The 26,665-nt window shown below is 32.0% G+C and overlaps 1 protein-coding gene across 1 annotated transcript in view; it reads left to right on the top strand.

Annotated features, from left to right (window-relative positions):
- The window catches only part of LOC129216519 (band 3 anion transport protein-like), a 61,076-nt gene that overhangs the window by 23,901 nt on the left and 10,510 nt on the right, over positions 1-26,665 (top strand). Inside the window, exons 8-19 of the mRNA XM_054850734.1 lie at positions 426-571; positions 1,999-2,182; positions 2,774-2,996; positions 3,080-3,200; positions 4,996-5,193; positions 15,578-15,679; positions 18,305-18,463; positions 19,994-20,006; positions 21,084-21,302; positions 21,392-21,540; positions 23,752-23,946; positions 24,506-24,703. Of these exons, the coding sequence (XP_054706709.1) occupies positions 426-571; positions 1,999-2,182; positions 2,774-2,996; positions 3,080-3,200; positions 4,996-5,193; positions 15,578-15,679; positions 18,305-18,463; positions 19,994-20,006; positions 21,084-21,302; positions 21,392-21,540; positions 23,752-23,946; positions 24,506-24,703 (1,907 nt within the window). The remainder of the gene's footprint in view (positions 1-425; positions 572-1,998; positions 2,183-2,773; positions 2,997-3,079; positions 3,201-4,995; positions 5,194-15,577; positions 15,680-18,304; positions 18,464-19,993; positions 20,007-21,083; positions 21,303-21,391; positions 21,541-23,751; positions 23,947-24,505; positions 24,704-26,665) is intronic.

Below are 26,665 nucleotides of genomic sequence, written 5' to 3'. Positions count from 1 at the left end.
CGTGAATTGGCCGAATACCAAACATTTGGCAACAATCTGGACAAATATTTGGTATTCGACCAAATAACTAGGAAGCATGTCAAGAAAAATCATAAAAAAAAGTTTGCATGTGAAGTTTTTAATTGCCAACCAAATGTAAAAATTTCTTTTGCCGGCACTGTATTTCTTGAGAAGTCCTTAAAAATGTGAATTTCTGAAAGTGTCTTAATACTTTTGGTCATGTAGGGTATATACAAAGTTTTTAATAATATTTGAAAGAAAATATTATTGTGTATTTTTTCTTCCTACTTATGTTTCTCTTTTGATAAAACAAGTAAAAAATGATTTTTCATGTTAAGGCATTTCGTAATGTGTATAAAAGTGTAAGTTATGTCTGCACATTATTAATACAAATAATTGAAAACATTTGAATCATTTGAATTTAGGTCATCGTTTTGAAGATCCAAAAGGTATTCGACGTCACAAATTTCATAGGAACTCTTTGGCTTCTATTCTTAACCTGAAGAAAGATGATTCGGGATCTTTAAAATTGTCATTTGGGAAGAAAAAATTTAACCATGAGCCTCATGAGGTTTGCTGCTTTCCTTATATTATTTTATTTTTGGAAATTCAAACTTCTTTGTACAATTTAAATAATTAACAAAGTAATGCAGTTTTGAATACGCAAATTAATAAGGGAATAATGTAATTTATAAGAAAAATCATAAAAAGCTTGAATTTTTAAAAAAGAGTGCATAAAATTAGATTGTTAGAAATACTACATGAAAAAAAAAGAACTAATGAAATATGTCAGGTTTTATACCATTCTATGCAATTATTGTTTACTCAGACATTATTTTGTAGCTGACATGATGCATATCCCCTTTTATAAATATATTTTAACCTTCCTACATTCTCATGTTTGAATTGTGTTTACATGGTGTATTCATGGACATCAAGAACTAAACAAGCAGTATTAACTCTCCTCGAAATAAGTAAAAAGTTGCAACTAATGAAATTATGGCAATTTGATGGTTGGAAATAGTCCATAAGCAGCTAAAAATTAAAGTTTCATCAAAAGTTTGATAGAAAAAATTGAAGAGTAATTTTTCAAAACATGTCTCAAAAATTGAGTTCTCTTGAAGCAAACAGTTCTTTGAAGTGACATCAGCTACAGAGGCGCCCTCTCGACAACCTCACAAAAACATTCTTATATGACACATTTTGTCTGGCGATCCGATCCGGCAAATTAGAAGATACTAGCGCAAAATTACGTTTTTTTCCTATCCCCTCAATTTTTTATTTTTAGTTTTATTTCTTACTTGTTCTTTAAAATAATTAAAGAAATAGGGCAAAAATGAAAATTGGGTTCTTGACCACTTACAAAAGCACCTTTTAAGGTTTCAAATAAGAATAACTTCCAATAATTTTAGTGATAATAGTTATCACCACTTCAAATTGAACTCATTAATAGTTGTGTAGTTGTTTATGCTTAGTTTTATATTTTAATTGCTTTAAATAGTTAAAACATGTCATGAAACTTTCAGCCTTAGCATGATATTTTTTGCTTCAACTTTAAGAATAGTTTATGTGAACCTGCATGAGTCTAAAGTAAAAAATCAATGTAAATGAAGCACAAAATCTCAAGAAAGTATACCATGTAGTTATCTCAAGGCTACAATAAAGCCTCTTCATTATGGAATGGAGTTCTCAAGCGACTATATGGTTGTGGGATGAGTTGCACTGATGAAGAGGCTCTATTGTAGCCTTGAAATAGCTATATGCTGTACTTCAGATTTTGTGCTGCCTTTACGTTAGTTTTTCACTTTAATCATATTGTAGTACAAAACTTATTTGATCATTTTTAATTTTTTGCTTGAATATTGTTTAAAAATGTTGATTTTGACATGAATAACTTGACTTATTTTAAAACCTTCACAGTTTTTTCCCCCCCAATATTATATTAGCCTATGTTATAAGTTATGGATTGAGAATTTTAGAACGTTATTTTTGTTGTAGTTGTTTGTTGAACTGCATGAACTGTTAGAGTATGAAAATTATGGAGACCTGGAATGGAGAGAAACGGCCCGTTGGATAAAATATGAAGAAGATGTAGAATTGTCGATTGATCGTTGGGGGAAGCCGCATGTCCCTCCTTTGTATTTTCATAGTTTGTTAACATTGCGAAATGCACTAGATCATGGTAATTTATTTCAATTTCTCCCACTGCATAAGTTATGAATTTTTTAATACTCATACATTTTTTTATGTCACAAATTTACTTCTAAATTGCCATTGCTACTTATTTTTTGGCACAAAGTACTTGCTTTTGTTTCTTATTAGCTTATTTTAACATGGCCTTGCTTAAGTATTTATTAATGCTATATTTATCTCAAACAAATTAATGAATAAATTCTATGTACATACATATTTTACGCTAAAAAATTTGCATCAGTCACAACCTATGGATAAAAACTTCCAAAATCATGTTAGTAAGATTAAAAGATTATGCATTGACAGTAAGAGTGAGTTCAACTAACTTATTTTTTTTGCTTTTGTAGGTTTTTTTTGTAGGTTTTTTTTTCTGAAAGCATGAGGATATCTGAATTTAACTTTTCAATTTCGTTTAGTTAGAACAAAAAAGGAAATGAGCTCTGGGCCAGCTCGGGCTGAACTTAAGAGCTACTTTATGGTTGTCACTTTTTTATTGGTATTTGTATATTTGTATTATCACAGTAGTATCAATTATGCTTATTATTTATTATGCTGAAAATTTCATAACTTAATACTCCAGGAGCTGTATTAATAGACCTGGAAGATAAAGAAACAACAAACATTGCAAAAAAAATCACCGATAGCTTCATATTTACTGATCAAATCACACATGAGGACAGAGAAGCTGTAGTCCAAGCTTTAATGAAAAGGCATCGACATGTGAATGAAAAGTCTCTGCCATCTTTAAGAAGAAATAGTTCAGGCTATGGAAATTTAAATTTATTGAGTCACGACAAAAACAGGTAAAATGTCTTAGTGTAGTTTTTTTACTTTTATGTAACAAAATTCATATTTTAAGTAACTGTATTTGCTATTTTATTTATAGATCACCCTTATTTTTGAAATCAGTAAAGTCAAAACCAGAAAATGATAGCAACCATGCTGCCAATAACGAAGAAGGCACACCAAATGAAACTGCAGTTCTAATGCCCAATGAAAACAATGTAGTGAGTAAATTTGATAAACTTGCACTTCTAAATTTCTTGTTTTATTAATGCTGCATTATATTTTACATCTTATGTCCAAATTATTCTTTAAAATTCAAGTCAAAAATCAACCAACAATGGTAATTCTTTTGAATTACAGTGGACTCCCGCTACAACGCGATTCAACTTACGTGAAATGGCTATAACGCGAAATTTTACAGAAGTAACGAATTTTAGAGTAAACTCAAATTTTTCGTCCAGAACACAAATTTTTTTGGAAGGAAGTATCGGCTTCATTATTGGCTACTAAATATTGATTTCGTGAGTGTTATTAAATCCCTAAAAGCATCACTGACAGCGAAAGTTCCCACACCAAATTAGTCGACGCATTGCGTTGTTAGTGCAGCAAATAACCTTCTTTCATTTATTTATTTTTTTCATTCTAAATATGAAAGTTGATGAAATATAATGGGACCTTCATCTAAAGTTTGAAAATGGGAAGAAAAAGAAAGTTTCTGACTTAACAACTACAAAACATTGACGGTAGCGCGATAATAGGTATGAGTGAATTTTCCATGCATACAATTAAAAGTCAAAACAAAAAGATATCCGAAAAAGTTCAGAACTTATTTTCAATATCGAAGCTTACAGAGTAGTTTATCAAAGTAAATATTATGAAAATGGAAGCTGCTCTTGTATTGTGGAATAAAGAGATCAGGAAGAGGGATTGTTGCCATAAATTGAAACGTTATAGAAAAAAAGGGTGAAGCAAACGTATTTTAAAATGTATTAGATAAGAATAACGATCTGATCATGGAGCATAAATCATCATTATCTTCATATTTTAACTCATAAATACTGTTACTGTATCTACCGTACAGTACTATTATAGTGCAGCATTTTATTATTACTTCACACTGTACCTACCATATTGTTTTTTTTTATGTCTTTTCCTCCAATTTTAAAGTATTTCATGTTGAATAAAAGTTTTTTATTTTTTAAATACAATAAAAGTTCAGTTTTTTAAGTAAGAAACTGTAGTGTATAGTTGAGGAATGCTTTCAAGCAGTTTGAAGGGTGTTTATAAGTGTCTAAAAGAATTTGGTATTCTTCTAAAAAAAAAATTGTACATATATTTTTCCACAACGCAAAATTTCGACTTACGCGAGGAGTCTTGGAACGCATCCCTTTCGTAAGTCGGGACTCGACTGTAATCCTATAAATATTTTTATTCATGGTATATATTTTAATTTAAAGCTTTTACATTTTTCACTAATCAATGACTTATCTCTGGAGTTGCCAACTCTATATTTTTGAAAATTATAAAGCTGTTTTCAAAATATAGCTACATTAAATAGTAACCAACAACATTTTAACACACAAAATTACAGATTACTGCACACACATGTTTCTGGTTTACTGGGAACCCCTTTTTTCAATGCAAAATGGGTAGCTTTTGGATGTAAAGACATACGGTAAAAGCTTTTACCAGGTGTTTTTTTCCATCTGGATATTTTAGCTTTTACTGGATGTCTTCACATTTCAAAGCTCACTATTCTGCATTGAAAAAGGGGTGTTGCAACATTGTTGATTACCATTTACTTCTTCACACAAAGGTATTTATTTAAGTCATTTAGATATATTGTCTATATCTTGTTTTAAAAAATAAGCTTTTAATGCTTAAAAGAGCTAGGTTCATTTTCACATACAAATAAACAACATTTAAAATTGAAAATTCTTACTTTTTTGAATTTGTCATCCTAAGTTTTTCATTGTTTGAAATTAATTGTATATTTCTTAATTTCATTTCTAAAAGAATAATCGAGAGTTTACTCCAAACACTAAACGGAAAAGTTTTGTTGGTGATCGAGCTGCTGAACCAAGTATTCTTCGTAGGATTCCTGAAAATGCTGAAGGAGCAGTTGTTTTAGTGGGAGAGCTGGATGGTCTTAGGAAACCTGCTTCTGTATTTGTTCGTCTTTCAGAGGGGAGATCACTGCAGTCATGGCTTGAGGTGAGATTTTTTAATTATTTATGGAAATATATAGGGGAAAAGGGGGCTCATGTTAACATGGTATGTTTTACTAAGATCACTTCAAGCAAAAAATCTTTAAACAATTTCAAATAAGGACAGTACTAGTTGTACCTCTTGGAAAAAACATTTAGAGCAATGCGCCATTTTATGTTTCAGTGGTGGCAATCTTTGTTTTAGTAGGTGTTCAAAAAATTTTATCAGTCTTCTTCATGTGTTTTTAAAGCAACTGCTAATCTGAATCTAAGTATAACGAACCATTGTATGAACATTCAAGTAAATTTAGGACAATTTTTATTTTTTTTAAATTAAATTAAAAATTCTTTATTTTTGCTAGTTAGCTCTAAGATAGACGATGGGACACTTGTGAACACAACATCTAGGGGCACAACTGAACAATTCCCATATCCGCTCTCCATAATATTATTATTAGTACAGGATATTGTAAGTGTTAAAAATGTGTAAATACTTATAATAATTATTTTCCTATACTCAGTTTGTAAATTTATTGTTAATTGTTATTAATGCTATTAAACATTTTTTTATGTATGTTTATTATTTTTATTTTTTAAATTTTTTGTTCCTAAATAGTTGATCAATAATTTAGTGTTACATAATACTTACAGGACATAATAAGACAAAAAATATTTTCATTTAATTAAAAACTGAAGTTCAAAATCATTTTAAGATACATTATCAAACAATGTATGAAGCTTAAGGTGCCGCGGGATAGAGATCTAATTTGAAACTTGCCCACCGCTTCACTTCAGATCCTTTTTCGACACGGCGAGAAGGCATGTGTTAAGCTCACATGACTGACAGGCGAGCATCCAATCAGAAAAGGAATTGACACTGCATCTAGGACCCCCTCACATGTTATTTATTAGCTGCCATCCCAATAATGGACAACCTTCAGGGGTTGAGGTTTCCCCTTGTTGCTTTGACTTGTTTACTATTTACTACGCCTGCGGTTACCCCGGGGCTCTTAGGAAGACCCTTTGCTTTGCTATAAGACAGGAGACTTCCAGAATCGGCTTGTTGAGTTAGGAAAGAAAACTTCCATTGACGCTAGAGAGAGAGAGAGAAATTACGATTAGAAAAAAAAAAGAAACTTTAGTTTTGCAATGAGTTAGTCTTTACTGTTTTCCACCATTTTTGAAGGATGGGAAAAAAGCATTTAAATGCAAGATTTTTTTTTGCTAAAAGACATTTTGAGAAAGTTAGGAGATTTTTTTTGAAATTGAAAAAACATATTAAAACTACATACACACATGTATTATTTTAAAGTAACACACACATAAATAATACATTTTTACATTTTCTTTATTCTTACATTCTGCGCAATCTACAGCTCCGTACAGTATTAGACTATTGTAGGTTGGAAAAGGGTAAGATTTTGGAAGGGGATTAGTTTTAACGCCCCATCTCCACCCCCCTTCCCCTTTTCTTTCAGTTTTGGACAGTTTCATGGTCATAATTTTTATTTGGACAAGAAGGGAGCATTATAATAACCATTAACATTTCCATGAGGGTTTAGAGAGGTGCAACGTTCAAAAGCACGCGTATTTGGAGCAAGGTGAGAGTCTCGTATAGGCATTCCCCCTAAAATATTTAAACGATCATGAAAAATATCTTTTTCCTAGAGGTTTGTTTTACAATTCTTTCATTTAGTAATTCTTTGGTGTAAAACCTGAGTATCGGACTTACTCCTATGAGCCCCATGTTCAAAAAATATGTTTTAATCAAATTATTCTAATCAAATAATTAAGATTAAAAATGAAATTAAGTTTTTTTTGCAATGTAACATTGCTGCTTTTCCATAGCTCACGGATCGCCGTCACTAATAATCACCGCCTGCTAACACTTCTTGATATAGGGATGGGGGCGGTGTATCCCTTTATTGAAAATCTGTGGTGTGGCTCGAATGCAACATGTAGTGTTTTCATGCCCTATTTAAAACATTTTTTGCAACGGAAAACATTTTTTGGACACGGGGCTTACAGGTGTCCAAAACCCTGGTTTTACTTTGGGGAAAAAAAAAGGAAAACAAACCTAGTATAAAAAAATAATAGTTTAAAAAACTAAAAAAACACGCTTTCGTAGCAAAATGAACTAAAAAGTTAAAAATAATCTTTGGATGATAGTAGTTGACCAATCACTTAATTTTAATGTAATACGAAAAGGTGTGGGGTGCTGTCTATTTACATTTTTGCTTGGACAACAAATGGAAGAAATTCAAGACAACTGATAAGAAGCCCCCCACGCTTTTTTGTATTACATTCAAATTAAGTGATTGGTCAACTACTATCATCCAAAGATTATTTTGACCTTTTTAGTTCATTTTGCTACGAAAGCGTATTTTTTTAGTTTTTTAAACTATTATTTTATTTTTCTGATTTTTAGTCTTATGTTGGAGAATTATCAGGCGACGAAATTATTCATAAAACGAGTGCGAGGTAATATCTTAAAGTTAAGACAAGGGCACTCCGATGGGAAGCTACTGTGAGTCATCGATGTATGTTTGCGGAAATCATATTTATATTACTTTGAAAATTTGAGAGGCATTTGAATAAAAGTTTTGTTCAACAATGGTCTGATCAGCAATGAATTTCCAATTGAAGGCTCACCTAAATTTTGGCATGAAATTAGTTAAAAACAATTATATTTCATGTTCTAATTACCTTGGAACATTGGAACAAATTTTGTCTGATGCAGAAAAATTAAAGGTTTTTGCAGATATTTTTAAATAATTTTTGCAAGCATTTTTTAATGTATTTTTAAAATTTCTTCCTTTTTCTCATTGTTGGATTTATGCCAAAATATTGATTAAAATTGGAGGAAACTAACAATTAAAAGAGTTAATTAATTTATTTAATTATAGAATATTGCATTGTCATCGGGTCTGAGGTCGCGTGCCAAATTTCAAAAGAATCCGATCGCAGGAAGTGGGCGAAATTTGAGCTGCAGGATTCCGTTACAAGATACATACATACATACATACATACATACAGGTGAAGCTAATAAAAGCGTGTTAAAAATACAGCGTTTTCGATATATTTTTTAAAAAAATAGGGGAACACCATTCTTTCTGATTCTTATGCAAAACGCGACCCTCCCTCTGATCCAAATATAACCGCTGTTTTCTCCCATCACCCCTACTTCTTTATTTATTCATTTGGCCGCACAGTGTAATTCGTTATTTTCTCTTTTTCGCTCCTGCTCACAGTTCGTGCAAATGAGCAGGATATGCAGCAATGGATCATATTCTCCACCCAAAACCTGGTGACAGGAATACTAATAAGGCAAACCACGTTCTTATCTCTTCTGTCATACCATCGCTACACTGTTACCTGGTGACAAAAAACTGCTAGTTGATAGCGCTTTATCATCAGTTAGACTATTTGATAAGGATGAAGTCACGATTGAGCTGATAAGTGTTATGTTACATCAAAAATAAGGGGAAAGCCGATATTTGAATTTTTGATCAAATGAATCAGTAAATAAAAGGTTGAAAATAAATGAAATGATACTGAACGCACATAGAAATTTTGCAAGGGGAAGGTGCAAGATTGAAAGCTTCATTCTCATACCATACTCCCAATACGCCAAACATATTGACTTGATTTTGTCGATTCTTGAGAACGAAAAACAGTAAAAACTAAACTATTGAATAAATAATTAGCATTATTTAACGAAATAAACTTAAATAAATTACCAAAAAGCAAAATAATATACGCATTAACTTTTCTCATAAGTAAAAAATCTATTCAGCAAAGCAAATTCATTGTTGCAGAAGCACCATATGATTATAGAAGTACATAACATCTCATTTGATGTAATCTGTAACTACAAAACTAAAAACATGGATTTTTAGTGTATTCATTTATAATCACCAGTTTACTTGTTATAGGCAATTTGTTGTAGGAAAAGCGCACAATATTTTTTAAAATCTTTTAACACGAGGATTTTTTTTTCACTTATTACAACTGAAATTATTGTTCAAAATTATTTTACGTACAAAATACATAGAATCGTAATCAATAAGGGAAAATAAAGCAAGACCTTCCCTTGTGTGCGCCACTGGCAGTAGCATATTAATGGGGATATTTGGTAGGAGACTGTAATCCATTCTCACATTTGGTCAAAACTTAAAAGCAGATTAAATTGTGGTCTGCAATGGTATGGGAAGGCTTGGAAGAAATAGTTTCTTTCTGCAATCGGGGTTTTTTTATTCTTAAAATTCATTACTTTCAAATTGACCAAGTCATACATATTTACTTCATTTCCAGGATAAGAGGGCAGTAGCCATGTCCCCCTCCCCTCATGTGATTTGCAAAGCCATGGAAAAGCTTGGAGGAAATGGCTTCGTCCTGTTATCAAGGTTTTTTTTTTACCTGAAGTTACTACTTTCAAATTAACAGTCATATTTTACTTCGTTTCCAGGAACCAGATTGTCACTTTTTACCATTTCTCGGACTGTTGGAGGGACGCTCTGACGCTCACACAAAAACTAATAGTCTAAAATATTTAAAAGTTTTTTTTTTACTACGTACATTATTCTTTTTTATTGTGTGTCTCGAAAATGAAATGAACATTTTTTATTTGATAAAAATGTGCTCTCTTTTTAATGATGTGAAGGAAAACCAAATTATAGAGGACCCTTTTGAGATATTGATTTTTGAAATTGAGACAAAATTGACGAAATCGGTTTTTGGCTCATTTTTCAGCTAGGATGATACAGCAATTATTTGAGCTATCAAAATGACACTTGCATACCTTTTGGACATAGCAACAGGCAACAAACGAGGAAAAAATTAACTTCAGAAAACTATTCTCTCAGCAGATACAAGCTGATGATGTATGGTTAAAATTTGTAAAAATGCGATTTTTAACCTACTTTGGCAGCAAATTGTGAAAAATCTACCATGCATAGAGCTTTTGCTATACAACTGGGTTCTTCTATCCCAAAAGTTGATCAGGATCACCAAATGGATGTCTCAATTGCCAAATCGATTCTCTCCATTTTTTAAAAAAAATCCTCATTTCTAATTTAGAAGTGCTTTATCAATGCTTAGCATGTGAATTTATATAAAAGTTTTGGTTCAGTACATTTCTGACCGAGTGATGGCAGAAAATGTACCATGAGGGCCTATTTACTCCTATGTATAATACCATCTTCCTCATAACTATTCCCTACCTTTTGTTTTATGGAGTTGAACAATTCAGAAAGTGAGGCATCCAAATATCAGCATTGCAAACATCTCAGGTTGTAAGCAAAGATAGCAAAAACTTGGTGATTTTGTCATTTCAATCGCGACGCGATAAAAAAAACGAGGCTTTTACAGAACTGTGGACATTGGCAGAACCATTCGCCTTATGGAGCTGTAATTTAGCAGAGTTTTATGCAAGAAATCAAGTGCTCTCCTAAGCAATATTTCTAGCCTTGAACCTCTTGCTGATTCCTAAGTGTACTACAAATAATCAAACTCTTTTTGAACACTTTTTGCGCATGGACACTTGTCCCCTTTTTGAGAACACATTTTTTGAAATAGGTATTTCAACCCTCCTGAGAACACTTTTCAAAATACTTTTTAAGCATGGACTCTTGTCCCCCTTTTTAGAACGTTTTTGAATAATTTTGAGAACACCGGATAACGCTTTTCGGAACATGTATTTTGTTCAGCATACATTTTAACGCACTTTTTTAACACTTCATGGCGCACGTATTAGTACAGTTTTTAGGATATACTTTAGAACAATTACGGAGCATTAAAATATCCTCCCGGAATACCTGCTAATTTTAGAAAAAAAAGTGTTACATTCGCCTATGTTGAAACTGCAGGCTTGATGATGGGTTTAAGCCTTGTCTGTATCTGATTATTAATCAGACTAAATCTTTCAGATGTAGATTTATTCGTCATTCAGATCATAGGTTCATTCAGAATGAATGAATCTACGAAATTTTTAAATTTAAAGCGCAATAGGTACCTTGAAAACAATTGAATAGCTTACATCAAAATTACAAATAAACAATATGTATTAAAAAGATGGAGTAGGAACATTGTACACAATCATTCTTACTATGAAAACTACATTTAAATTAAAAATATTAATTTCCTCAAATGGGGTCGTTTCCAAAATTTTAAAAGTATTTTTTCCCAAAAGAGCATGTTTAAAAACATGGGAGCTGACCATTTTTTACATAATTCGACTAAGTTTAATGTTTTTAAAAAGACATTTTAATCGGAAGCTTTCATTGTTTACACTTCTGCTGATGATATCACAAATGATGAAATGCCATTCACAGAGCGAAATATTTAATTCGCATCTTTACTCACGTGTACTGGCAACGATATGGCTGAGAGTAAGCGTAGAGCGCAATATTTAATTCGTTTCTTGATTATCATAACGTGGAAACGCGGTAGACAGTTGCGCCAAAGTACATCATTTGTAACGCCATGAAGACCACGCATTATTTTTAAAATTGGACATTTAAAATAATTAAATAAAAATTAAGCATTGGGTAATGAAATTTTTTCTTTGCTCCATGTTATTATTATTATTATTATTATTTTTTTTTTTTTGCTTCTATCAATTTCAGTAACTAAAAGTAGTACATACTTTTGACTGAAGGAAAGAACCCCATTATGTTTTTAAAACCAATAAATTTTGTAAAAAGTTTTAAAAAATATTTTTAAAGCAAATTATTTATAAATTAAAAAAAATAGTTTTTCAGGCACAAAGAGTTTTTTGGTTCACTTTCAAAAAGTCTTATTTTATGTTCAAGCTGGCTACTGGTAACAGCACTGAAAAGGTATGGCCAATTGCGATGGCCAACGATGGAATAATTTCTCGACAATGAAGATTTGAATGTCTCTTACGCTCCATAATTCCTATTTTCTTATCTGATGTTTTATTGGATTTTTTTTTTCAATTTGTGATGCATCAAACGTTACTTTATAAATAATTTATCGTTATAATTAACTTTTTGTCTTGTAATGTTTTGTGTAACATTTACAATATATTAACCTGTATTCAATATTTATCAGTGGCGCACACAGGAATTTTGCAAGGGGAGGGTCCAAAATCGAAAGCCTCATTCTCATAAGATACCCCAATACGCCGTCAAACATATTGACTTGATTTTATTGTTTCTCGAGAACAAAAAACAGTTAAAAATAAACTATTGAATAAATAATTAGCATTAATTAATGAACTATCTTCTTTATTATAATATCTTTACTAATAATAAAGCTGAAAGTCTCTCCGTCTGGAGGATGTCTGGATCTCTGTAACGCGCTTAGTGCCTAGACCGTTCGGTCGATTTTCATGAAATTTGGCACAAAGTTAGTTTGTAGCTTGAAAGTGTGCACCTCAAAGTGATTTTTCGAAAATTCGTTTTGTTCTTTTTCTATTCCAATTTTAAGATCATTTTCCCGAGCAAAATTATCATAACACGGACGAGTAAATTACCAAGTTATCAAAACATGGACCCGTAACATGGGCAAGCCAATTGGCGAGAAATTCACCATACATTATTTGTAAATATACAGGCGAACCAAAAGACTTTTTGAATTTTACTACGGGCAAAGCCGTGAGGGTACCACTAGTACTAATAATAAAGCTGAAAGTCTCTCTGTCTGGATGTCCGAAGGGTGTCTGGATGTCTGGATCTCTGTGACGCGCACAGCGCCTAGACCGTTCGGCCGATTTTCATGAAGTTTGGCACAAAGTTAGTTTGTAGCATGGGAGTGTGCACCTCGAAGCGATTTTTCTAAAATTCTGTGTGGTTCTTTTTCCATTCCAATTTTAAAAACAAAATTACCATAAGATGGACGAGTATATTACGAAATTATCATAATGTGGAACCCTAACATGGGCACAAGCCATTTAGTGCGATAGGAAATTATCATAACGTAGAACCATAACATGAGTACAAGCCAATTGGCGAGAAAATTCACCATACATTATTTGTAAATATACAGTCGAACCAAAAGATCTTTTAATTTTTCTATTACAGGCAAAGCTGTGCGTGTACCACTAGTACTTAAATACCAGAAAGCAAAATAATATACGCATTAACTTTTCTCATAATTAAAAAAATGGATTCAGAAAAACAAATTCATCGTTGCAGAAGCACCATATGATTAATAAGAAATTCATAAAATGTCACTTGATGTGATCTGTTATTACAAAAATGGAAACATGGTTATTATAGTGTATTCATTTATAATCACTATTCTGCTTGTTATAGGCAATTTGTTAAAGGGAAAATGCTCAATATTTTTTTAAAATCTTTTAACATGAGGATTTTATTTTTCACTTATTAGAACTTAAATTATTGTTACCTTTTGTTTGAAATTATTTTAGGCACAAAATACATAGAATCATAATCAATCGGGAAAAAAAGCAAGACTTATGGGTGGGGTCCGGACCCCCTGGACCCCTCCCTTGTGTGCGCCACTGATATTTATAATATAGTGTCATAATATAACCAATTATGAGCCTTCTCAATGTCTCATTGTACCTCATTCCAAATCGCTCTGTGTTCTCACGCGGGGCACCTCAGTTTCCTAATTGCTGTCCCCCCTAGCCATAATTTGGTAGTGAGAGACTCAAACTAGGGGGAAAAAAACTATGACTATAAGCACTTAGTGGTGCATTAATTCCCGAATAGAACTTTTTAAGTAATATAAGGCTCTTTTCGAACCATGAAGTTAGATTTTCAGCACGTGAAAATTAGTTCATTAGATCAATAGTGATTCAGGATAACGTATTTATGTGATGACTTTGAGTAAAAGCACTTATTTTTGCAAGGCTTTCATTTTCGCAATTTTCCAGAGCTCGTCGTAATCACGAAAATTTAAACCTCGCGAAAATTTTTTTTATAAAATAATTCTGTTCATATAAAATTCACAAAATTTGCAACTCAGAAATTCGTAGATTTTTTCAATTTCGCTAAAATTTAGGCTCGTAAGAATAAGTGCTTTCACAGTATTTCATCCTAGTTAATGCAACTGCTTATTTGCACAAAAGATTGTTGATGCTTTTCTTCAAAGTTCATTGTAATCACTTTCAATGGGCACATAATTATGACATCTTTTATTTTATTTGCATATTACACTTCTGATACATTTTTTCTGAAAGAAAGTTTTTGTTTTGCATTAAAATATAGTTGATAATATGGCAATTACGCAAAGTTAAAATGCAAACCTATTGTTAGATAGTGTAATATTTTCGCTAAAAAAAGTTTCAAATTTATTTTAATTACGTGGGGGGTTCCCCCTGCTAGGATATGTATTTCCAAATCTGTATGTAAGCAAGGAAAAAGTTGCGTAGCGAAGCTCAACAAATAGTCTACTCCAAGTTTAGACCCGAAGGAAATAAATGCTCTCGTTCATTCAACCCTTAATTGCTGTCATCCCCTCCACCTAAACACATGTTTTTTATTACCCTGAAGACTGCCTGGAGACGATTTCCTTGCCCCACCCCAACAGGGGATAAAGAAGCTGTCCCCTCTTTCTCTATTGTCACCGGCGGGAGGCGTGGGTTAACACGGAAATTCGTCAATTTTTGCAAAATTTTCCAGTTTTCCCCTCCCAATTACTCTTATCCTAATTTGAGTATGATTTAAAAGAAAGGTATCCCTGAAAAGCCCAAACTTTCAAGAATAACGCGTAGTTTTTCAATTTGAGCAAATGTTAGATCTTGAGCATTTATGAAGCGTTTAAACAGAAAGCACCTCTTCTTTTGTCAACTCATAAATTTAACAGCCATTTAATATTAAATTTTAACAGAAAATGAAAAATTAAAAAAGACGCGTTATTTGTACTGCTGTGAAGAATGTTATGCAGAAAAAATTATCTCAAAATATTGAAATGCGAATTAGCAATCGGGAGGAAACTTCCCCGAAGACTTAACATTGACTTCGAAACTTCCGAGGCTCTCTCCAGCGGCCCCTTAAAAGCAAAATAATATAAAGAATACCCCTTACATAGTAAAAAATTCTCTGTCTTATGTAGTCATATAAGTTTTTTTCTAGTTTATTCAGTGATCAAAACAGGCTACAAAACACATGTACAGGCAAATGTGAATAACTGCAGACATTTTTTAAAAATACCATACGGTAAAGAAAGAATTTTTATAAAAATCCCAAAAAATCCATCACACAAAGGTTAGTTTATTCAATCATGGGGACACTTTTGCATAGAAAGATTGATAATATTTTTTGAAAAATAAAGAAATGAAAAAAAATGTTCATATGTGCCCCCTTTTCCCTTATGTGTATACATTTTGCGATTTCATGGGATTGTTTGTGTTACCTTCATTTTCTGTTTAATAATTTTTTTTCCCTACTTTTCAAAAGATACCTATAAACATTCGTTTCATCTTTGTATACCTGGGACCTATCGATTTCGTAGACTATCATGAAGTTGGACGCTGCATTGGTTCTTTAATGAGCAATCAAGTAAGTAAATTTAATTTATTCTTGAACTATTTGCATAGTTGGTATGGTGTTTTGTGACTAAATTCTTTTAAGTTTTGAGTTATGCTATTATGTTGTTTTAGACATATATGTCCCACAATCTTCATCCTCACTTCGATTACTGTTTCCAGAGCCTTTTTGAAAATTTAATCTTCATGACTTTTATACTAACTTTGATGTTCCTGGAAAGGAGCAAAAGGCTTAGGTTGAAGTATTATAAATAATTTATTATGATAAAAGGAAAGATCCACCAGTACCCATTTTGTGGAGGAAGATTTGCTGTTATGGAATAGCAAACACTTTTATCTTATGGCCTTAATCCATTATGTAATAATATTCTTTTACCACATTACCACCCATTAGCCGGCATGCCCCAAAATTCGGGGGTCACCAGATTTTCAATAACACTTGCCTGGTCCTTTCTGGCATACCGGAAAAATCGAGGTTAGGAAAAAAAATACCATGAAAGATATATGTTCAGCTTAAAAAGGAATATAAGTTCTATACATATATTATTAGAATTAACAAACAGTTTAATTTTGTAAAAATATTTACTAACAATAACATTTGTTGTTTAAAAAAAAAAAAAAAAAAAATGCTGTTTAATAATGAATAATTTTATAAACATTAAATTAAAACTAAGCAAATATTTCAGCGGTAAGTTACCGCCCCTAAACCAGTGCTAAAGAATTTACCATAGCTATTCAATAAATAAAAAGTAAACTTACCTCTCTAAAAGGAACCTAAAATAACTTATTTTAAAAAAATCTGAATAAATTGCAGAAACAATGATTGCTTTTGAACTGATTACTTTATTGGCATATAATTAAAATGACCTACCATAAATAACAAGCACATATTTATGCAATAAACAATTTTTCTGAACGATAGTTACTTTCGGTATTTATTAATTTTTTCCTTACAGTGTGCTTTGCTTTCTGATTGGAACTGAATAGGGAAATTTCCTTTTTTTTGTTGCAAAATAAACCTCATCCTTTATCCGACATGCTGGAAAATTCGAATTTCCCGTCATACTGGTCAACCTCGCTTTTAACCGGCATGGCGGCTAATGCGGGGTAATATGGTATTAATGACCATTTTTATGTTTGGTCTCTTTTTGGATTTTAAATCTAGTTTTTCTTTTCTTTTTGAAATTAAAAACTTCTAATTTAAAAGATGAAAACAATGGGTTATAGTCATGATAAAACAATCATTCACAATTGAGACGCTTTTGACTGATTTTGCTAAATTTAATAACAACTTTAAATTTGTTTAGGAATAAAAATTGTTTTATGTAAATTCGTAGATACCATTTGTTTAACACTGCTCTCAAGAGACCGCTGAAACAATTAAATGAAAATGTTCTTATACATTATTAGTTTAGAAAATTAATCCAATTGTTGAAGTTTTTATTTTGTAGCTGTTCATAAATGATGTCACACTTTATTTCAACATATGGGGACACCATCTTTGCTTTGCCTTCTCCTCAAAGTGTCACATATCATCTTACTCCCACTTCTCTCCTTGTCACATGTCACTCATAAGCATATTGTTATTAAAAAATGTGACATCAAACTACTTGCTACCCCCTACTTCCCCCTTGTCAAACTTCCCAATTTCATGAACCCTCTCCCCCTCAAAGTATGACATCATTTCTAGACATCCCCTTGCTGAATTCAGCTGGTGCTGATTCAGCAGTTGCGTATTTTTGAGAAAAAAAGTACTTAAACACTCTTGTGTGGGGAAATTTTAAATTGTGTTTTTCTTTCTGTTTACTTGTCAGTTTTTCCTAAAGAGTACCAGTTTTTCTAATTTACTTTTTAATTTTATCAAAAGAGCAAAAGTTTAATCGTAAAATATTTGTACATCTTGTATGCTCATTGACCTTCTCATGATAAAGTTTATATGTTTGAAAGCACACATTAAGCTGTTGTGTACTTGATTTGCTAAATGACATCATCAGATGGATTTTCTTCTCGACTCGTGAGCATGGCTCCACTAAATACTGCTTACACTTATAGACCATGACAGTCGCTGAAACTCATGACAGCAAAGAGGGCGCTACAGCGAATCCCTGTTTTCCATTACCTTGCCATTGATTGGTGGATGCCAGGGTTCTGTTCAGCGCCTCTTACAGTCAAAATGGGCAATGTCCAATCAAAAATAAACTAACTTTGAAACTTGTCATTGACTGGTGGATGCCCAGGATTCCGTTCAGTTTCAAGAGCAGATCATAGTTACATCGGCTTAACAGAAAAAAGTCATAAATTGTCAAGGCCCGAAAACGTCAGCGCCATCTAGTGGGGCCATGGTCGGAGTTATTGTCTAAAAGGCATTAAAATGTACTTAATCATCTCTTTGAAAATTTTGACTATTTACAATTAATATGTGGTGAACAAAAAAAAGAAAGACATTTTTTTTGACAAGTAATAGAACTGGTTACTAACAGAAGGTTGCGTGGTCTCTCTTACAAAGACTTTAAACATTAAGTAGTTATTAAAAAAATGGGTGCCTTGGGAAAATCGATTATTAATGGAGGTGGTCGCTCATGACAGTTTTACTGTGTATATTTGTATCAATAAAGTATTATCTTTTAAATTCTTCTAGGATTTTCATGAAGCTGCCTACAAAGCAGAAAACCTAAAGAAAGAACTCTTACGTGCAATGAATCATTTTCTTGACATGAGTACTGTAGTTCCCCCAGGAAGGTGGAAGAAGATGTCTATAATGCCATCCGTCTGTGATGAAATAAGACGTAAAAGTGTAGTAAAAGTTCGAAGAGAGCAACAAAAATTGATTCCCGGTAAGTTTTTAAATGTCTTCAAGTTTGCTTAAAGCAGAGGTGAAAAGAATGTGCAACTACCATCTTTGCATGAAATTGACATAACTTTTTCAATTAAAACATTTGAGTACAAATCTTACTAAGTCAATTTTTATCATGAGTAATAAATTTTTTTTATTTCTATTTGAGAAAATATATCTTTAAGATCATCATCCTAAAAATTATTTGAAAATATAGTGAATACATAAATATACAAGCATGTACTCAAAAAAATAAATAAATAAACAAAATAAACATTTGTAATTTTCATTTGCTTTTTGGGCTTCCAGCATTGTTTTTTTTATTGCAAAGATAAATATTTTAATGGTCTCATTCCAAAAAATTTTTCGTCATTGCATTATCAAGAAATAATGGTCCTCTGACTGACGCTAATGACAACTAGGGGAGCCCGGATGGGAGGTCACCTAGACCTCTTAAAAATGTCCTTATTCAACAAATTTTGTCTGATGATGTGGCAAGATTATCATCATTCGGAAAAATTAGGAGTTTTATTTGGAAAATTCAGAATTTCTGCCGTCCCAAACATTTGAGCTTAGGCACTGATGGCAGCTATGAGCAAGATTTATTTGAGGGAATGTTACTCTGACCCTACACACACACCTGAAATTATGGTTGTATAAGAGATCCTGAAACTTTCAGTTCTCTACAACTCTCCTGGCGTTGTAATTTCAGTATTGAGGAGTGAATCTACACCCTTGTGCAAATTATTAAAAACAAATTTGAAAAATCGAGAAAACTGAAAAGAAATGGTATTGTATTTAAATTTATATAAAATCAAAAGTTTTTTAGTGCATAATATGATGTCTAGGACTTTTTACTAACATTTGGACACAATTCGGTGTGGAATCCACAATTTTTTACTATCATTTATAATGTTTTGGTCCTTGTCCTAAACATGAATTAGAGCAGTTTTTGCCTGCTCTCCGTAGTTGAACAGTTCATATGCAATAGACAATTCTTGCCTATATCCCAAAGATTTTCAATTGGCTTGATATCAGGAAAGTTCCCAGACCATTCCAATATCACAATTTGGTTCTCAGACATAATTTTTTTGACCATTTTGGAAGAATGGAAACGATCTAAATCCTGCTGGAAAATCCTCGTTCCATCTGGGTATTTTTTTTTTTCCACTCTGGTAAAACTTTTTTTTCCAGAATGGTAATATATTGCTCAGAACGCTTCATACCCTAAACGGGAGGCAAAGTAACCAAAACAACCCCAAAACATATTCTTTTGAGGGTGTTTTACAAATTGGATCATGTTCTTTCACCTGGAGATCTCTGCACTTGTTGAGTTCTTCAGCCTAGGGCAGTGAAATTGCTTTCGTCGCCAAATAGTACTTTCCTTCAATATTCAGCAGTCCAATTCTTATAGTTTAACTCCCACAAGTAGCGCTTTTTCTTCATTCGTTGGGTCAGAAGCTGTTTCTTCATCGGCCGGTAGGCTGCAATAAGGTGCCTCCGAATCGTGGATGGGCTAATATTTATTCTATGCTCTTTTGAATCTCTATTAAATGCTGCGCTAGTCTTTTGAGGATCTTTTTTACTATGAATAAGTAGAAAAGGGTCATTTCTTGGTGATAATTCCGATTTCCGACCACATTTCCCTCTCCGCTTTGGAAATATGGATGCTGTTTCTCTATTTTATTTTATAATTCGGCTCACAGTTGCAATACTAACGCCACCTGCCTTTGAAATCTCTCTATAGGCGTTTGGTAAAAGTAACAATCTTTGTACGCTTTCGCAGTGTCGCATCCATTGAAGACAATAGTGACATCTCAACTGACGTGATCATAACTGCAGCTTTCATCTTCAGAAATTCCTGCACATGCGCTCTCAGAACTTCCCTGATTGGTGTAAATTGATGTCAGATAAAGGACTTATTCATCCCGTAAATATTTTTACAAATTTTGGTTTGATTGGTAAAAAATACTTGGAATGATGTTCAAATTGATGGAATAAGTATTTTGTTTCAATTAATTTGCACAAGGGTGTATATATATTTGCTCTTTTCATCAAAAACTGTTCCAGTTTTCAAAGTCATTGTGCTGTTTTTATATTACACACCGTTATTCATACATTTCAATGCCTTAGCATTTTTAAAGTCTAAAATGAGCTTAGCAACTAATGCTTACGTTCCACGACCTCGACCGGTAGCGACCGGTTGGTTGATCACATGGACATGACAGCTAATGATGGCAGCAGTTACTAACCGGTTGTTCACCAACCAATGCTTCATCGAATGCTTTCAGTTGATCACCAGTTACTTGCACAGAAATGGCGAATAACACGCAGGTGAAAAATACTTATAATTTGTCGAAAATGTCATGTGGTTCAATCAAACAATCAACCAGTGAGGCTCATAGAATGATATCGGTAGCAACCAGTTAAATGTTAACTCTCTTAGAACACTGTGGTTAGTTACCAGTCGACTGGTTGAGGCCGTCGAACGCAACCTTTGTTACACCTTCCCCTTCTTTTTATTATTTTTATTTTATGAGAATGCATTGTCTTTGATTACAATACAATAAAATTATATTTTCAGAAATATCTCATTTTAATATTTCAGAAGAATTAGAACCTGGGTATGATCCTTTGGAACGTACCGGAAAGTTTTTAGGTGGCTTAATAGAGGATATCAAGCATCGTTTCCCGTGGTATAAAAGTGATATTTTAGATGGTCTGAATTTTCAGTGTGTTGCATCTGTAATATTTATTTATTTTGCTGCTGTATCTGGCGCCATAGCATTTGGAGGTTTACTAGGTAAGGCTACTAATTGCATATTCTGTGCACAAGTAAATTACCTTAATATCTGCTTTAAATATTTTTATTAATAATGATTTTTTTCCCAGCTGAGAAGACAAACCTTGCAATTGGTGTTTCTGAAACCCTAATTGGAACAGCTATTTGTGGCATTATATTTTCATTACTTTCCGGACAGCCTCTCATCATCATTGGAACAACTGGTCCATTGTTAATGTTTGATGAAATGTTATTTCAGGTACTTTTATGCTGTGATCTAATACAAAAATACAATTTTTGCATGAAATTCTGTTAGAGCCATCATTTTGAGTTTGTTTTACCGTATTACCCCACATTATCCGGCATGCCGAAAAACTCGGGGGTCACCAGATTTTCAATAACACTTGCCTGGTCCTTTCTGGCATGCCAAAAAAATCGAAGTTAGGAAAAAAAATTACTATAAAAATATATGTTCAAATTAAAAATGAACATAAGTTGTATATATATATCCTTTTAGTATGAATAAACAGTTTAATTTTGTAAAGATACTTACTCACAATGTCATTTGTTATTCTAACAAGAAAAATATCGTTTGATAAGAATAATTTTATGAAACCTAAATTAAAACTAAGTAAGCAAATATTTAAGGAGTAAGTTACCGCCACTAAACCAGTGCTAAAAAATTTGCCGTGGCTATTCAATAAATAAAAAATAAACTTACCTCTTTAAAAGGAATCTAAAATAATTTATTTAAAAAAATTATTAACAAATTGCAATAGCCCATGATTGCTTCTGAATTGATTACTTTATTGGCGTATAATTAAACCCATTAATGACCTACCATAAATAACAAGCACACGTGTTATGCAATACACATTTTTTTTTCTTTTTTGAAAGAAGGCTACTTTCTGGATTTATTTATTTTTTTCTTTACAGTGGTTTGCTTTCTGAATGGAACTGAATGAGGAAATTAATTTTTGTTCTGTTGCAAAATAAACCTCAAATTAGCCGGCATGCTGGAAATTTTGAATTTCCCTGCATGCTGGTCAACCCCGCTTTTTCCCTGCATGTCGGATAGTGCAGGGTAATACGGTAATATCACTTAATGTTGTTATATTTTTTCTGCATTTGTAAATTATTATCATTATTTGTTCTTGTGAATAGATACTTTATCTACACTCAAAAATGTTAGAGTATTTATTATTTTCAAGTAAAAGGTCTTGTTTAGATAATTATTTTATGCAGTTGGTAGTAAGTGACAGGAATATAAAATTTTCTCAGATGGTTGACTTTACATGATGGTGAAAGTTTGTATTATAATCTTACTATGTTATGTTAATTGACATAAATTTAAAGCTCAAAATTTCTCTCTGGCTATGTTTCTTTTTAATTCATAGAAAATAATTGATATGTACTTGACACATAACCTGTTGCTAGTTGCCACTGGGACCAAGGTGGCCTGATCGGTAAGGCATCAGACTCGTGACCGGAGGGTCGCGGGTTTGATTCTAGCAGGTCAAAGATGCACCGTCTTCATTAATGGTGACTGGAGGACGTTAAATATGCTCCTGGTCACAAAGTTCTCTGAGTAAAACGATACCTCTGGGATTGCTCGGTTTCTGGTTTGGATAAAAAAATTTGAGCTGTCGTCAGGGTCACATTCAACGGGGTTAAACCACAAATAATGGTAGGTACATGGGACCCAGGAGTGAAAAGTGCTAGTTGACACTTTTGTATTTGTACTAAAAAAGGATTTTTTTACTAAGAAGGTATTCATGGACTTTCAAATTTTTTTTCTTATTGTGGTATACACTAGGAATGCACTTAACCCAACTTTGGCTCTGAGCCTTCAGGTCCCTTTCACCTAGGGACAAAGCTCTAGGTTGGTTTATGAAAGGTTTGCGGATCACAAACCCGCCATAGACACGCATTGCTTACCTTGCTGTCAAAATCTGTGCACTGCATAAATACACCACGCACCATGTGACGATATGTGAGTTTTGTAAACACAGATCCGACATTTCTCACTTTTCAAATAGTGTGTCTTTTACTGTAATTTGTTTTTGTCTTTATTTCACAGTCAGACCATACAAGATCATACCAGAGTTTGTGAGCATTTACTTCTTTATCATTTGTTCAAACAGGTTGCACTAAAATTAGAAAAATGCTTACATAAAAAAAAAAAAAAAAAAAAAAATCCAAGAATTTTTCAAAGCAAATTTTTGGAAATTCTGCCTTGCATACCCCAAACTTTTAGCCTTTTTTTTCTGTATTAAATTGCTTGATTTTTGCTCGAGTATGTAGTGTTAGTAATTTTGCAGTTTTATGTTTTAAAAGCATGAATTTTATCATTTAAATTGAGAAAGGTAAATTTTAATTGAGAAACCTAGAGTTTCGAACTTTCAGTTTAAAATGTTTCCTAAAAAGTATAATAAAATATTTCCTAAAAATTATAATTGTATCTTTACAGTTACGAGAAAATTTTTCGTCCGACTTTCTTGTTATAAGAGTTTGGGTTGGGATATGGACTGCAGTGATTGCCATCATTGTAGTTGCTGCAGAAGGATCAACGTTGGTGAATTTTTTTTCAAGATTTGTTCAAGAAATATTTGCTACAATCATATCACTGTTGTTCATTATGGAGAGTTTAACAAAGTTATACACAGTAAGTTTATCATTTTATAAATCTTTCTTCTTCAAACTTGCTGTAAAATATCACTGCTTTAGTTTGAATGAAAATTCACTGTCATTTGCTAATGAAAATTCCTTTGTGCTGTAAATCTCAAAATGATGTAAATTTTTGTAGTAATACCTTTTTAATTAAATGGACGAATTACTATCCCTTAAATCCCTTGTTTTGATTATTGAGATTTAGTTTTGGATTAAATTTTCCATAATTTAGTGATCCTTGATTGAAATTCCTTTAACCATCTGAAACAGCTGAATATTCTATGACATACACCTATATTTGGGGCAAACCTAACCTGGCTGGGTTTGTACGGTGTGATTAGGATCTACGTGGCCTTTCACAATGCTGGCAGGTTAGGTTTACCCCAACTATAATTAACATTAACAATCTTTTGAAATTTCCACCAATTGTTTTTTTTTTTTTTTTTTTTACAGTTACTGCGTCTCATCTTCTATTTCATTAATTATAAATTTTTGCTTCATCAACAATTGATATCAATATACAGATATATTCGTGCATTTTTTCCTTTTTTTAGATTTTTCAAGAAAATCCCCTTCAATCTTATTACTGCAATGAAAGTTCCTATAATGCAACAAATTCTTCTGATTATGTAGTACCTCTGAATCAGCCTCAACCCAACACTGCTTTGTTGTCAGCAATTTTAATGATTGGAACATTTTATATAGCATTTTTTCTTCGACATTTTAGAAACAGCAAATTTTTAGGGAGGAGTGTAAGTTGATGCATTTTTATTTTTGCATGCATTCTGCCTAATGATATTTTAAGCTGGGTTGGCAAAAACCTGTTTTTTTTTTTTTTTTAAAGGCCATGAACCCAGGGTTTTAAATATAACCCAACTAAAGCTGGGTTTTTTAAAAGAAATGTGGGTTTTTTGTCTTTTTTTAGGGAAAATGTGGGGTACTTGTAGCATATTGTAGCGTAAGTATATGGAGAGAGTACAAAAATTGTCTTTGGGTAAAAAAAACTGGAAAATTCAGCGTTTTCCTAAGAAAAGTATAAAAGACGACGAAACCCAAGAATGGTGAAGCTTCAGATTTTTCAGTTTCCATGATTACCAACAGATAAGGCAAAGTTATTTCTCGAGTGATAAAATCTATTGTTCTTTTTTAATTACTACATTTTTTTTTGCATTTTACTTTATTGTACTTCATTTTGTTATACAAAACTACTGTTGAACCTCAAATAGTTTAAATCCCTTTTTACTGAATTCCAGCTTAATCAAGACATTTCTATGAATTTTATGTTGCCTGTTTTTCTATTGCTGTGTACAGAGTAAGAAATATTAAACTTTTTTGTAAGATAATGAAAATACTGTACATCCTATTGTTTTCTGTCCAATCGTTTGTAAAACCTGTTAATTTCTAAAAAATATACCTTGTTCATTCGAGATTTGTGACGTGTTGGTTTGCAGAAAATAATTCACATGAAAGCCTTTTAGCTAGAGTAGTTTCCTCTGTACAATCTACAAATATTGAGAAAATCAAATGTGACAGGACGTAGTCAAGATAATTTGAGTTATTTATTGACCAGTTAAAGAAAAAAGTTAAATATATTTATTTAAAATCTTTGAAGTATATTTTTAATGCCGTTAAGAGTTAAGAGATACTATAAAAGTTCAAAATTCGATTATTATGTCCGTTCTCTATGGTGAAAAACAAATAAAAAAGTTTAAATTGTGAAAGTATTTAAATTAATTTGTTTTTTTGAAACTTCTCAGAAAATTTAAAAAAACCCAAAAGTTAGCTAAATAATGGGTTTTTTTTAAATGTGTTTTTTCAAAAAAACCCATTGGGTCCAATCCGGCCAACCCTGATTTTAAGGTTGTCACAGTACCTCAAAAATGATCAAATGATGAAAAAAAAAATTGTTGCTTATTTCAAAACTACAAATTATTCCAAAGACAGGGTAAAAGTTTCATCGCTTTAGTTCAAATATTTAAAAAGTTATGAGTAGTTTTAGGTCATGCTCGCTATGTGTTCTTATGCAAAAGAAAAATTTTAAATTGATTTTTCTCAGTGATCGTTTTTTTGTGTTTTCATGTCATTAGAATCCCTAAGGATTTTTTTCTATTAAAGATACAGCTTTAAAGTAATACTTTTTGCAGTCAGGATAATATATTTAACAAAACTGTGCATTGGATAAACATTTTATAAATTACTCGAATGTTTAGAGCATGTTATACTTAAAAAAAAAAAAAAAAAACAATTTTTTACATAATTAATCACAGAAAATGCTCCAATACACAAATGAATGCACAGATTTGTAGCGATGAATATTATGATTGCTTAGCAAAAACCTTTTTTTTTTTAAAGTGCAAAAACAAAAAAACCTTAGTAATTTTACAAAATTGAAATTTTCCTAAATTTTTTGAATTTTTAAAAAATGTGGGCAATATTTTAAGATTTTGAAAATAAATTATTGGTTGTCAAATGCGTGTGTATGTTATGGTTTCAAAGAAAAACACAATATTCATAAATTTAAAAAAAAAATTCAAAAGGTTACTGTGACCCCTCGAGAGTTGATTGGAAATGTATTTATTTATTTTTTACTTTAAAATTGCTTAGTAGTGCCATTATGTTTACATTATTGCTGTATAATTTAAGGTTTGATTTGAATTAATACTTTTTGTTTCAGGTTTTATTCTGATTTTATAATGACTGTGCCAGAAGGAAAT

This window comes from Uloborus diversus, chromosome 2 (genome assembly GCF_026930045.1).
Source record: "Uloborus diversus isolate 005 chromosome 2, Udiv.v.3.1, whole genome shotgun sequence".
Classification (NCBI taxonomy): domain Eukaryota; kingdom Metazoa; phylum Arthropoda; class Arachnida; order Araneae; family Uloboridae; genus Uloborus; species Uloborus diversus.
Note: the sequence above shows the minus strand (reverse complement) of the source record. Positions and strands in the feature narration are given on the sequence as shown.